Source organism: Canis aureus, chromosome 10 (assembly GCF_053574225.1).
Source record: "Canis aureus isolate CA01 chromosome 10, VMU_Caureus_v.1.0, whole genome shotgun sequence".
NCBI lineage: Eukaryota > Metazoa > Chordata > Mammalia > Carnivora > Canidae > Canis > Canis aureus.
Window position 1 is genome coordinate 68,970,185 of NC_135620.1, and position 13,710 is coordinate 68,983,894.

General features: G+C 35.5%; 1 protein-coding gene across 4 annotated transcripts in view; it reads left to right on the top strand.

The window, feature by feature from the left end:
• KIAA1958 (KIAA1958 ortholog) overlaps positions 1–13,710 on the top strand; it is a 164,817-nt gene that overhangs the window by 116,869 nt on the left and 34,238 nt on the right. The window contains exon 3 of one of the 4 annotated variants that reach the window (XM_077912925.1): positions 2,254–3,303. The exons of 2 other annotated variants lie outside the window; for them this stretch is intronic. In XM_077912925.1, coding sequence (XP_077769051.1) covers positions 2,254–3,299 — 1,046 coding nt within the window. In that variant the 3' untranslated portion in view covers positions 3,300–3,303. Of the gene's footprint in view, positions 1–2,253; positions 12,795–13,710 lie in introns of those variants that run through there. One more of the 4 variants, XM_077912924.1, reaches the window with a different exon arrangement.

Sequence of the window (13,710 nt, forward strand, 5' to 3'; positions counted from 1 at the left end):
TTTCAACAGTTTATTTTTGTAATAAGGAGGTAGAAAATATTGAATATTTTATAAAGTGAAAATGGAGGATTGACTGTAAGTAGAATTAATATTTTACGTATTTGGTGATAGTTATCAAACATCTTACGAACAAAAAGCATGCGGAGTCTGAAAGAACTGAATAGTTTTAAGCCTCTATCTTGAACATCTTGATAGTCCTGCAGAATATTCTATTTCTAGTGAAAAGAACCAACGTCACTAACCTGTAGTCCCCTCAGAAGTCCAAAATTCACCCCAATACCCATCTCTTTCTGATGGCAAATTTCACCCATATCAGAATATATATAAAAACAAAGGACAAGACATGCTATGGATTTAATCATCAATTTATAATTTTGTTTGCCTCTGCAGTCTTCTACACCCCAGAATATGTGCCATAGTAGCTTTGAGATGGCAGTATGTGCAAACTCAGTTTTCATCTCAGACAATAAGTTTATAAAAGATTCTATATGAAACTTGAGAAACTAGAATTTTTTTCCCCTGAAGTTGTCTATGAATATTTATTTCTTAGAAAATCTTTGAAGTTTGAAGTCCACTGTGATAGATATTTATTTAAACAGCCAAAATGAACAGAATATGCTGGCTTCATTAGCTTTACATGTAAACAACCAAGGAAGTCAATACGGTAAAAGGTTTTTACACACAAAGTATGCCTTCCATCTCTTTGATGGAAAGATACATAACTTTATTGTACATATAAAAACTATTTTAACTGGAAGAAAATGGTGTAATCAAAAGTTAAATCTAATGAGGCATAAATATATTTTTGTATATTGAATTTTAGAAATATGATCTTTCAAAAATGTGCTTATAAAAATACCTAATTAGTGAATTTTAGTTCATTTCATTTTATAAAGTTATGAGGATTTTGGCAGTTTTACATTAGAGCTGTCATTTAAAAATAATAACATTTTATTCATAAATGTGTATAGTAATATAATCAGGATAAACAAAAGATTTTACCTTATACTATAGAATCAGAAATTACATTTTTATGTTGTTTTAAATTAAGCTTGATACTTGCCTCTCAACAATCAGCCCAGCTTTCTATTGTGTACTTTCATTTTTAGAACTTCTCTTTTTGAGTTATACCCATATCCTGACATAACAGTAGTGAATTTCAACAAAATATTTTTATTGTTAAAAGAGTTCAAATTTAAATTACTGAAAGGAAACCATTTAAATGATATCATTGAACTTAATTTAAAAAAAAAAACAACAGTAAAAATAGAGTTCCCTTGGGCATAAGCACTGGAACTTAGTTTCTTAAGGAAGTGTTTCTCAAACCTCATCCTGAGCGTGGATGGATTCCTGCTACTGAGGAATCTGATACTGATCAGGCATCCTGAGTAATTCAGAAGTAGACTAAAGTGTGAGAACTGCTACTCTAGAGCAACATCCCTTAATTGTGGGTGATCCATAATGGAAAGAGACAGCTCTAGTCCTTGGTGGAAGACTGTAAATAATAAATTATCAAAATAAAATTATTTTTCCTAGAGATAGACCCCTCTCCTTAAATCTGGATTTATAGTAGCCTGATTCAAGTTTCCCTGTCCTATCTTTATGGCTATGAAGTTTTATCCTCATTACTTTACAAAATACCAAATATTTTATCACTTATTACAAACTGCCCTGCAATTACATACAGAATATTGTAAACTGTATTTACCTAAATTGCCATAGAGTGTTGAATTAACTATTACAAATGATCTGTTTAGTAACTTTATTTAAAATATAGATCTCTGGTGATGTGCTAAATAACAAGTTTGAATATTTTAGTTCAATACAGTGGGACCAGTAAAACCTCTGGTTTCACAAATGAAGCGATTCAGAATGAGTGTGTCAGCTTTAGTGGGGCCCTTGCACACTGCAGTAGGGTGAATAGTACATTTCTGTCTCACATTCTTCCTAAAACAAAGGCTGGCTCTGATCTCTCTTCCCACAAACCTTCATGCACAAAACTTGTGTGTCAGTGACACGAGAAGCTCATTTTGATTGTAACGGGCCACACTCTTGTCTAGTACATCATTTGCGAAACTGAAGTTCACTATTAGAATGCAGCAGGTATGTAAATAGCATTTATGAGTGGTCTCTATGAAATGGATCCCTTCTTTCCCTTTTCATGATAAGAGGAAACTTTATTTCAGAGTAGAAAGTGCATTGTCTGAACTCATCAACACCCTCTCTATCCCTCCCCTCCCCAATTTGTTGCAGACCAGGATGAAAGAGCAGCTGAGCTCAGCAGGGAGCAGAATGAGAAAACCATCCGGAGCACGCAGACCGCGCTCCGCAATTTCCGGGAGTTCCTCATCTCCAAGTATCCTTCTGAAACCAGAGAGATTTATGTCATCCCTTGCAAGGAGTTGGATGCCTACCTGGCCTCTTTCTTTGTGGATGCCAGGCAGAAGGATGGGTCCGAATATGAACCCAACAGCCTGGCCAATTACCAGTGCGGACTTGAACGGTACCTAAAAGAACACAGATACGGCTACAGTATCACCAGGGATAAGGAATTCAAGCGTTCCCAAGAGGCCCTGAAGCAGAAACAGATCGAACTCCGCTGCAAAGGAAAAGGAAATAAGCCACACAAGTCCATGAAGCTCACCTTCGCTGATGAGCTCATCCTGCGGAAAAGAGGACTCTTAAGCCGCTATAATCCCGAGGGTCTTCTCAACCTCGTCTGGCTCAACAACACAAAAGCTTTCGGGCACTGCACAGGCTTCCACGGATCTACCTTGAAGTGGGGTGATATCCGGCTCCGGGTAACTGAGACAGGGCTGGAGTACTTAGAGTGGATGGGCCAAGACACCGGTGACCTCAACGCCAAAACCAAGCGAGGGGGGACGGACTCTCGTGTGTATGCCACCCAGCACGCCCCCCAGACCTGCCCCGTCCAGGACTACAAGGAGTACGCCCAGCGGCGGCCTCCTGCCATGCGCTACGAGGATGCGCCGTTCTACCTGTCCATCAAGCCAGTCGTGAACTTGGCAGCTCTGCACTGGTACAACTGCCAAGCCCTCGGCAAGAACAAGCTGGCCAAGATGGTGAAGACCATGTGTGAGAAGGGCAACATCCCCGGCAGGAAAACCAACTTCAGTGTGTATCAGAGCTGCAGCACCTTGTCCGAGGCCCAGAGCAACCAGCTGGTGCTTATCTGTAACAACCTGAGCCAGCAGGCCGCCCAGTCAGTGGCCGGCCACTCCAACAGTGGCAATTTCATCGTCTCTGCCTCCTATGACTCCTCCTCAGACACTGCTTGACCAGGTGGCTTGAGCAAGACCCCAGTCTGGTTACTGTGTCCAGAGAAACTGTGATTATACACTGCTTCTCGTTCCCTTTCCTCTGCCCTCAGTATTAACTTTATAAAAATATAAATATATAATATATTTTTTTTTTACAAATAAGCCAATGGAGATAGTTTAGTATCGCTAACATAGTATTTATAGGCTTAACACAAATGTACTTGTGGGTGATTAGATGTAATTGCTGTTACATACAGACTCTACAAAACCACAGTGGTTCTCAGGCAACACAAAGTAGAGAAGGAATTCCGTTTTTTAAAGAACTGTCAGAAAAGTAACTGAAAGTCATCCTAGACACTTGTGTCCTCAACTCCCACTTTCCGTCCCACCCCACCTCTCATTTTTAGTCTAGTTAATAAATGGCTTTATTTTTTTAATTTTTAAAAGTTTATATTAATCAGGAGGAGACAATATTAACTCTACTGCTTACACAGAATTGCATTCAGTCAGATCCAGAATATGAAAGTGTTGATATAAGCTCAGCAAATTATTTACATACGTTTTTTTAGCTGAATTAGAATTTTAGCTCCTGTGCCTCATTTTTTGTAATGTCTGAAAATCTAGATGTTTAGCTAACATCTTTTCTTTTGGGGGCAATAAAGGTGCAATTCTTTTTGGAAGATAATACAATTTTTAAGTAATATGCAAAGTCCAATATTGTGGCAAAAGAGACTGTTAATGGCTCATTTTTACTGTTGTGCTTGAACCTGGATAGAATATTTTTTTTGTTCCCTAAGAAATCAGTTAAAATGAAGTGTGATTTTCAGATTTACAAAACTACCAAAGCTTTGAAAATGTTCCCAAGCATTAGATTGTATATCAGACATAAGGAGAGAGTAGAGAGTGGGAGAGTCTTATTAAAAATCCAGAAGCTCTACTCAAGACAACAAAAGAGTCCTACTCTTCAAAGCCCAAATCCCCTGAATTATTTATTTATAAGCATTAAACTTCGGTCTCTTTTCCCTAGGAGATTACTTGACTCTGTAGTTGAGATCAAAAGAATATTGACACTCATTTTGGGTAACAACATTTTGTTACCAGATTTAGCTGAATTCAAAGCATTCTTGAAAATGTGCAGAGTTTCTTTTACAGTAAATATAAATTTATCTACGATACCCTGCAATTATAATAATAATAATTTTGGTTAAGCAACTCTTTGTGGTGGTTTTTCCAAGGTCTTTATTTTCAAGTCTTGAAGCCTGTGGTGTATTTTTAGTTAAGATCCTTCGATAACAACACAAATTTAGACATTAAGATGACAATAAAGTTGAGCTAGGTTCCTATCCTGTAGAATCATTGACACATTAAAAATTGCAAATCTTAATTGCTTTATTGGATTCTATTGGGAAGTATTTGTTCTTCAAGGCAACCTGATGATTCACATTAGCTGGGAGGGTAGGTGATATTTTGTGTATTAATTTATTGTATGATCAGGACAAACTTCATTTTTTGTTTTTCAAACTTCATTTTGATTTGCTTTGCTTAACTCATCACATTAGCTGAGCTTTCCATGGCTAGGCAGCTTTTCCCAACACTAAGTCATAAAGACCCGTTCTTCTAAACTGTGACCTTTCCTTTGGCTCAGGAATAGAAAGTCTGCCATGGACTTTGTGTGGTGGAATCTACTTTGTACTTCAGGACTTTTCCTCCATGGGGAGGCATCCAGAAACAAGACAAAAGGGTGGAAGATATCTTGCTTTATTTTTTTGTATTAATAATGATGATAGCCACCATTTTCTGAGCTAGTGTGTGTGCCAGCACTGTGCCAAGTGACTTATTATATGCACCATTTATGTAATAGTTACTAACTGTATGAAAATTAGTAAATTCAGATAAGCATAAGGAAAATGAAATATATACTCCTAATTCTGCTGGCCGAAATAGCCACTGTTACTATTTTGGTAAATATTTCTTCAGACATTTCAATACATACATATTTATTTCTCTCTATATTATCTGTAATCCTTTCCATCCTTGAAGAGATTAGTTATCTCCATTTTATGTTGAGATCAAGGCAAATCAGTTGGATTATAGCTAAGGAAATGGTACTGTCATCTGACTGCGGAGTCTTTTTCTATTTATCTTCCTTGTTTCCAACTCCTAGTCTGTTTCCAGTGATTTGAGCCAGGATGGGGACACAGTGTCTTCCCATCTCTCCTGTCTGATTAAAAGGAATGCTGAGTGATCATTCATGATGGCACACTGTGTGCCCTAGTGCCCCCTCTTCTGTTCATTTTGAACGACAGGGCCTCTTTCTCCACACTCTCTTTACAAAACTCTCCTTATTCTATACTTGGTTTGTAAGTGCATAGGACAGCCTACTGTAAAAGAATTCTTTTTTAAAAAATAAGGTTGTTTTTAATGGGTTACCTCTCATGTTTAAAAAAAAGGTTTTCTGTGAAACACTTAAAGTGCGATTGTGCATTTAATTTTTGCATTGACATACTTTTTAAAATTCTTAATATGTTTTTGACAGCAAAGTAAGATTGTCATGAGGAAGAAGGGCAGTCAGCATGTACCAAGAAAGCTGAACTAGGAGATTTTGCATCCCTTTTGTGTTTGTTGAGATACTACTAAAATGAGTCTCTCTCTGATTTCATCCTATTGCATCTTCATTCAGAAGAACACAGTTAAATTGAGAATGTGAATTACTTTTTATTTATTTATATTTTGCTTTGATAACACAGACCAAATAGGAACATTGTAAGCTAGATTTAGAAAACTTTTCTGAAGAACAACTTGGTAAAAGTTTAGCTGAATTGTAGTATCTCTTTGGATTAATGAAATTACGAAAAATTATCTGCAACTACCTCTAAATTTTGTGTTTTTATATAAACAATACTGAAGATATGCTACTGCCAGATGCCATTTTTATTATTTGTTATTTTAACTTAAAAAAATTAGGTTCATACTGTGGCAGTGGTACATGCCAAAATATCACGTATGTATTTTAGTGAAAATTCACAGTCTGGCAGGTTTTTACTACAACTAAATATGCTGCCTTTCCAGGCAATCGTGTGGTTCATACAAAAAACAATAAAACCGTATTTGCAAAGTTTACACTTTTAGGTCAGTGTAACGTTATGCAAGAAAGAGACAGCGCCCTCAGTTTCTCTGGAAGGCAGTACAAAACTGTCTACAACAAAAATGTCAAACCCATCTGTCAGCATTTGAAAGACATAGCTGCAAAATTCAATTTTTCTTCTGAGTGACTGGCTGTTGAAAGCCATGGATGGTAGCAGTTTTTCTTTAAAAAACCCATAACATCTGAAAAGGTTAGAAATATTCAGGATGTTTATCCAACAGAGCTTATTCTTAAAACTCTATATCTTATCATGGTTAGTAGGGGTAGTCTAAATATGATTTGTAATACACCAGCTACTTAACATATTTGGTTTTTTATAGATTATTTTCCCTGTGTTAAATTTATGTTAATTCACTTTTCCCTATGTTAAATTACTTCCTGATGCACAAAAGAATAGTCTGAAAATTACCTAGTGTAGATGAAGTCTCTTTGGTTTTCCAGTTAGGTCATTGTTAGCTGAAACTTCCATCACATTAATTTGTCTAAGTCATATGGTTTAGCTTTTAGATGTCATGAAATCAAATGACTTCACTGAGATGAGAATTTATAGTGATATCAACAAATATTTGACCACCTATTGTCTAGACACTGGGATACAAATATGTATAAAATAGTCCCTACCCTCAAAGAATTTATAAAAGATGCTGTAATAAAAGTTTCATTTCATTTCAAAAACATCTGCCAATACCATTTTGCATCTTTTCCCAAACTTTGTACTCACGCAGTTTGTCTATTCAGCCATTGAGTATGTTGATTTGCTGTGGAATATGTAATGCTGCTTTGAGTATTTTGAGGAGAATCTTCCTTTGGGCCTGTTTTAAAATCAGTATGAAGGCAAAGCCATTCCTACACCATCCATTGTGTTCACATAGGTGCACACATGTATAAGAAGGTGTAGACTGTCATCAATGACTGTCATTTACTGAATACTTACAATGTGTTGGAGTACTAAGTACTTCTGTGAGTTGTTTCACTTAACTCTCACAGTAATCCTGAGGGTAAGTATGACTGTTTCTCCTTTATAGATGAGGAAATCCAGGGTCAGAAGGGTTGCCCATATCACAGCTAATATATAAGAGCATCAGGATCTGAAACCAGATCCAGATACTATGAAGTATCGTCCTTTTCTGCTGTAGCTGCTTGTTCAAAGTAATTTGCTCTGCTTTTTTCAGATTCTCTGAAGTGATAAATTATAAATGAAATCCCTGGTGTAATAAAATCATCAATATTCATTAACTCCAAATTGAGAGCAGTGCCATCACCTGGCATATTTGTTTCTCTGGCCAAAATATAGCTGTAATACTAACATCTATCAGTAAAAACTCTACTATGTGATAAAGTAAATACATTTCTAAGACTAAAGGAGGAGTCCAGGGGAGTGTATGATCATTTATTGCAGGAAGCTAATTTTTAAAAGGTTCCTTTATGAAAAAATGTTATAAATACTAAAGAATTAACAAGTTATCTATCAATTAGTTTAATAGATTTTTTTTCTCAAATAGAATTACCTTTATATCAGATGTTGGCATATTACCATATATAGGTACAGATAGTTGCTTATTAAGAAACACACCATTGGCAAAGACCCCCTCAACTGTGTTTTGTTTTTCCCTTAATGCCTGGTATTCAACATTGCTTCTCCTCCCCACTTGGATCTGGCTGTGATGAAATGGATGTATAGCTTTTCATGAGGCAAAGTTATGAAGATAGGGTGATTTTAAGAGATCCTTGCCATAGACTATAACTGGGACACAGAAATACACTGCATATATCATCATGGTATATTTCTACTGATATAAAAACGGGATGATACTGGCAAATGGGAAAAGTGATGATATTGGCAAACTGCCAACAACTCTAATTTCACTTCTAATTAGAGAAAAGAAAAATAATTAAAATTTCTCATGCTTCATCCTATTTGTAAATTGATCGATTGGGCCTGCCAGAGTTGAGGGGAACACCTGATTTGGTATTAAAGATTGCATTATTTTTTAAAAGACAGCATTTTAATACATTTAAATTGAGTTGTTATATAAACCATGACTTTGTTGAATTACACTCAGTATTAATTAAGTCAGTGCTAATTTGATCAGAATATTAATTAGGTCAGAATATTAATGTAAACCATCATCTTTGCTGAATTATAATCATAGAGACTGACCTGGAAAGGACCCAAGAGATCCTCTAGCCCAATGCTCTTCAGTGCTATGAGGAATAAGAGTCACCATGTCTTCTTGGGGGTAGGGAGCAAGGAGGGCAAAGAGATAGAGATTGCTAAGGGAATCCTCAAGTACTGATTCCCCAGGAATTCTCATGTCCCCTATGTCCTACCTTCTTTGAAAGTCAGCTGATTGAATGAACCTCTATGACACATCCTACACATGGAGGTTGGAAAATAAGATTGGAAACATCTAACCCACCCCTTTTTTTTATAGAAGAGAGAAACCGCCTCAGAGACATTAATGAGCGCTCAGGTACACATACCTCGTTAGAGTCTGAACCAGAACTAGAACCCAAGCACCCTGACTTCTAGTCCCCAGGTCAGAGCTGAGGGAGGTGAAACAACCCTACATTTCCATTGAGTTAGGGTATGCTTTTTTTGTTTTCAAAATTGTTGTTTTTTAAGCCCTCAATCAGGTTTCTACTAGGAATAGACTCAAGCTGCCAGTTTCCAAATAGGTTATTTTTGCATGTAGAATTTTTGCTTTTCATTGTATACTGTTAACATCTTGATTTTAGCAACTTCTCCTTTTAAATTTGATGGAATAATCTCTAAATATAATCATTTGCCTTTTTGAAAGAACATCTCTCAGCTTACCCCATTCATAGTTAGTTTTCATTTACAGAGGGAAAACTAAGGCTTTCAAGGATATGAATTCCAGTTGTAGATTATGAACTAAAAAGTAACTTGTTGTTGAGTGTGGTATTCATTTGTGTATCCAGCTACATAGTATTTATATTACTAGTTTTGAGTGGAGTCTATAGTATCCTTTTTTACTCTATGGAAGGGTTAAAATATCATATTAAAGGGGTTTGGGACATATCTTTAATCAAAGGATCAAACTTGTATCAACATAATTGAGATGTTTCTGAAGTGAACTTAGTTATAGGGAGGAAAAAGAAAATGGGAACTAATGGAAGATGTTGAAATACAAAGTATTTGTAAATTCTGTTATCCTGCTTGGTCTTCTGAAGGGGAATTCAAGCATAAATATGAAAAGTTTTCACAAATTTTTATTTTACAAATTATATTTACCAGATTATAGTTGAAGGGAAAAAAGATGAAATTCTAGGATTTTTTTTTAAAGTATGGTGGAATTGTCTTTTGAATGCAATGTTGAATTTTGGTAGACTTCTGATGTTCTTTGTATTACACTGGAACTAGAGAGTATTTTTACCATAGTACATTCATTTCAAAGAGCTTTGAAAATGCTTTGGCATAGTTTATTTATTTGTGGTAAGTAGAATTAGGAAGACATCAGCAATATAGAATCCAAACAGTAGTTGTGCATACTATATTTAAGTGATTTTTATGCCTGTTTACTTTCTGTAATTCTTACATTTTATAAATCAAATACCTTAGTATACTTCCACTAGAAATTAATTTATAATTGATTATTTATACTGGGTGAAGTAGCAGGTCCATTTTAGTATTAATCCACTCAGATTAACTTTATCTAACTGAATTTTTATATCTACAATTCATTATATTACAACTTTTTAAATAACATTTATAACAAAAGAACTTTTGTTTTATAAAAGTATTTGTTACAAAAAAAAAAAAAACCATCTTGCCAAAAACCATTACAATTTCTATGCATTGTGTAATATTCAGTGATGTCACTGTTGAGACTTGCATGTTGGTGTAGGTGCTGTTTCATATCTGTGTTTGTGGTGTTTATGTGGAGTTGTTAACCATTGCTGCTATCACTTATTGTAGTTAAACTGAAAAACTGTGCTAAGAGGCTGTGCCAGTCAACATTTGTATGTGTAACTTGTGAAAGTATGTACTTAGTTGTTTAATATTTTGAGCCAGCACTTAGTGGCCTCTACAGAAGGAAATATTGTAGTTGTCAAGTGGTGCCAACTTCAGAATCTCATTTCACATGTGTAATTCCAGGTCAGATTTTCTTCCATACTTTCCCCAACTCTTTGAAAGGAAATGTTTGCAAAAAGAGAAAGCAAGAATTCTTAACTTTTCCAGTACTCCCCCCAGTTCAAATCTTTTTTTTGTGTGTGTTGTTTTTTGTTCTCCTGATACTTGAACACCTTACAAGGAAATCCAATAGAATGACAATGTAGCAGCATAATTACCTTTATCTGGTTATCTGTATCCAGGTAAATGATGTAATAACAGGACTGTGAGGTACCTACATTATTTTTGTTGGTTATCATGACTTGTTTAAAGTGCATTTTATAAGAATATTTATCTTTTTAAATTTATTAGGGACTGTAGAAACCTCAGAGTTCCCAAATATTAATTTTTATATTCAGCATTCACATGGGCTTTTTTAACATTTATTTGCCTTATGACCATCAATTTTTCCATACCCACCTGTCTTTAGTTTGGTTCCTGGTACTTCCATCTTGCCTCAGCAATTTGAAACGCACTCTGAAAGTAAAGAAAAATTATTTCAGTGAATGAATTCTATATTTTGTTAAAATTCCACATGGAAGAAATATCGTTATACATTTATACTCTTAAAATGGAAGGGAAGCTATCTTAAAATGTTAAGAAAAGAAGGCTACTTCATTAAGAGTGTTTGAATATTGACACACCAAAATTCCTTGCTTAGTGCAGGGTTTCATTCTCTCTGTCCAATGGGTTTATAATTATGAGATTCCTTTAATAAAGGGATAATCCCCTGAATTATAGAGAGGCTTTTTGTGTGACTGTCAGATACATGGCGACAGCCAATGCTGTATTTGGAAACATTGCTGCTGAAATTGCTGATTTAATTCTAAGAATATTAAAACTAATTCATCAAGGCCCCTGCCACTTCTTTGCTTAAAGGAAAAGAAAGGCAGATTTTAATTGTGAGCCTTTTCTCCAAAATATGCTTTAAACATTTACCCCTCAATGAAGGTGATAAAGCAATAAAAGGAAACTCAATTATGTACGTTCTAAAGAAGTTCTGCTCTTGTCCAGTGGCCTCCAAAGCGACACTAAAGTATTTCTTGATTCCTGCATTGGGGGTTTTCAAGCAAAGCCTTTATACGTAGAATTTCTTCTGTATTTTGGACACCAAAGATTATGGCATGATATATCCTGATGATTAACAGTTTCTATTAGATAGCTGTGGGCACATTTATTTGAATCCTGCTCTTGAATTTTTTTTTTTACCCACTTTGGTTCTTCTGTACGTTTTCTATGTCTGTCCTGAGGCCGTTATGCCCAAGGTAACTTTTATATTAAATAATGCATATATATTTGTTAGGTTTCTAATTTATAGAGTTTATTTCCATCATGACTTTAAACTTTTTTCACTGCTAAAATTAGACATAGATTTGTCAGATTAGCCCCATGATGAGCCATAGCTCGTACCTTTTTCGTTGTAATCTGGAAACGTAACTGTAACCCCATAGGCCTGAAACCTGGTAAGAGAATGACTGGAAACATTTTGGATTCAACGGAATCACTTAAATGACTCTCTTGTCTGTTAAAATGAAGAACTTTGGTTGTTTAGTAGAATGAATCTATATTCAACTTAAACAAGGTCTTCCATCTTATGAATTATAAGAATAATTTTAAGATTTCTTTTACTCTACCACTTACAAGTTAATTGGGAATTAAAAGGTAGATTTATCAGTTTATTCAGTATAATTTAGCACCAGGCATTTGTTTAAAACAAATATAACCACTACACTTAATACTTAGAAAACTTCTATGAAAAAATGGTACTGTTCTTTGAAGATGCATTCACTTGCCCCCACCCCCACCCCCATTTGTTTGGTAAACTGTCATTTTTTATATATTTTCTGGCCACTTGGCTTTTAACTGATTTATGTGAAAACACATTTGTGCCTGATGTTCACTCTAATCATATTTTAAAATTCTCTTTTTAAACTGCTACAATTATAATTTGTGAAAGAGGAGAAAGGTGAATTGAAATGGAGGGAAGTTTCTGTTAATACAACATTACGATGTGTGACTGTGATGCTCTTGGTTAATTAATCCTCTGCAAGTTGATATTTGTATTAATATGATAGAACTTTTTTGTTAATAAGAATATACTATTGGCTTCATTTTTATTTTGCTGCTCACTGCTTTTCACACTAAAGTGTTTTCATTTTTTTCAGCTCACTGTTTTTGCTTCATATTTGTCTGTGTACTTGTGCACTAAATAAAATTCTAGTTTTATGTCCCAGTGGCTTATTCCATTGCGTTTATAATATTTGTCTCTAACGTCGTGTAATTCTCTATTGTTTTCTGTATCTGTTAGTATAGACTAAAACTTAAGGACATAAGAAAAAAATCCAATGGGGAGCCTGGATGGCTCAGTCAGTTAAGTATCTGACTCTTGATTTGGGCTTAGGTCATAATCTCAGGGTCTTGACATCGAGCCCTGCATCAGTCTCTGCACTGGGCATAGAGCCTGCTTCGGATTCTCTCTCTCTCTCTCCCTCCTTTTCCCCACCTCACAGAGCCCGTGCACACTCTCTCTCTCTCTCTCTCTCTCTCTGTTTTTTTTCTTTTTTAAAAAAAAAGGGCAGCCTGGGAGTGGCTCAGCGATTTAGCGCCGCCTTCAGCCCAGGGTGTGATCCTGGAGACCCAGGATTGAGTCCCATGTCAGGCTCCCTGCATGGAGCCTGCTTCTCCCTCTGCCTGGGTCTCTGCCTCTCTCTCTGTGCTCTCATGAATAAATAAATAAAATCTTAAAAAAAAAAAAAAAGCAAAAGAAAATCTAATAAAATTAGCTAACAAGCATCAGCAATGAGGAGAACATGCTTTAATCACAGTATTTTGTCTATATTTGGATATGAACAGTCTTCCTTCATTTAATAAATAGTTTTCTGCAAAACTGACTGATTTGTGTAGCCACAGCAAACAACTTTAAAAACAAACCACATTTTGAAAAAAAAAAAATTGTCCTGGTTACTGTCCAGGATATGGTCAATGCATATTGAACAGACTATTCCATATCAGGTGGTTTCTAACCACGAAGGAGGGGGAAATCATGGAAGGAGAAACATTTCTACATAAGTATGTTGACACGTAGTCCATAGGGTAGGGAAAACACTTTAGGACAGCTGAATTAATCGTATGCTTCCTGGAGCCTCCAG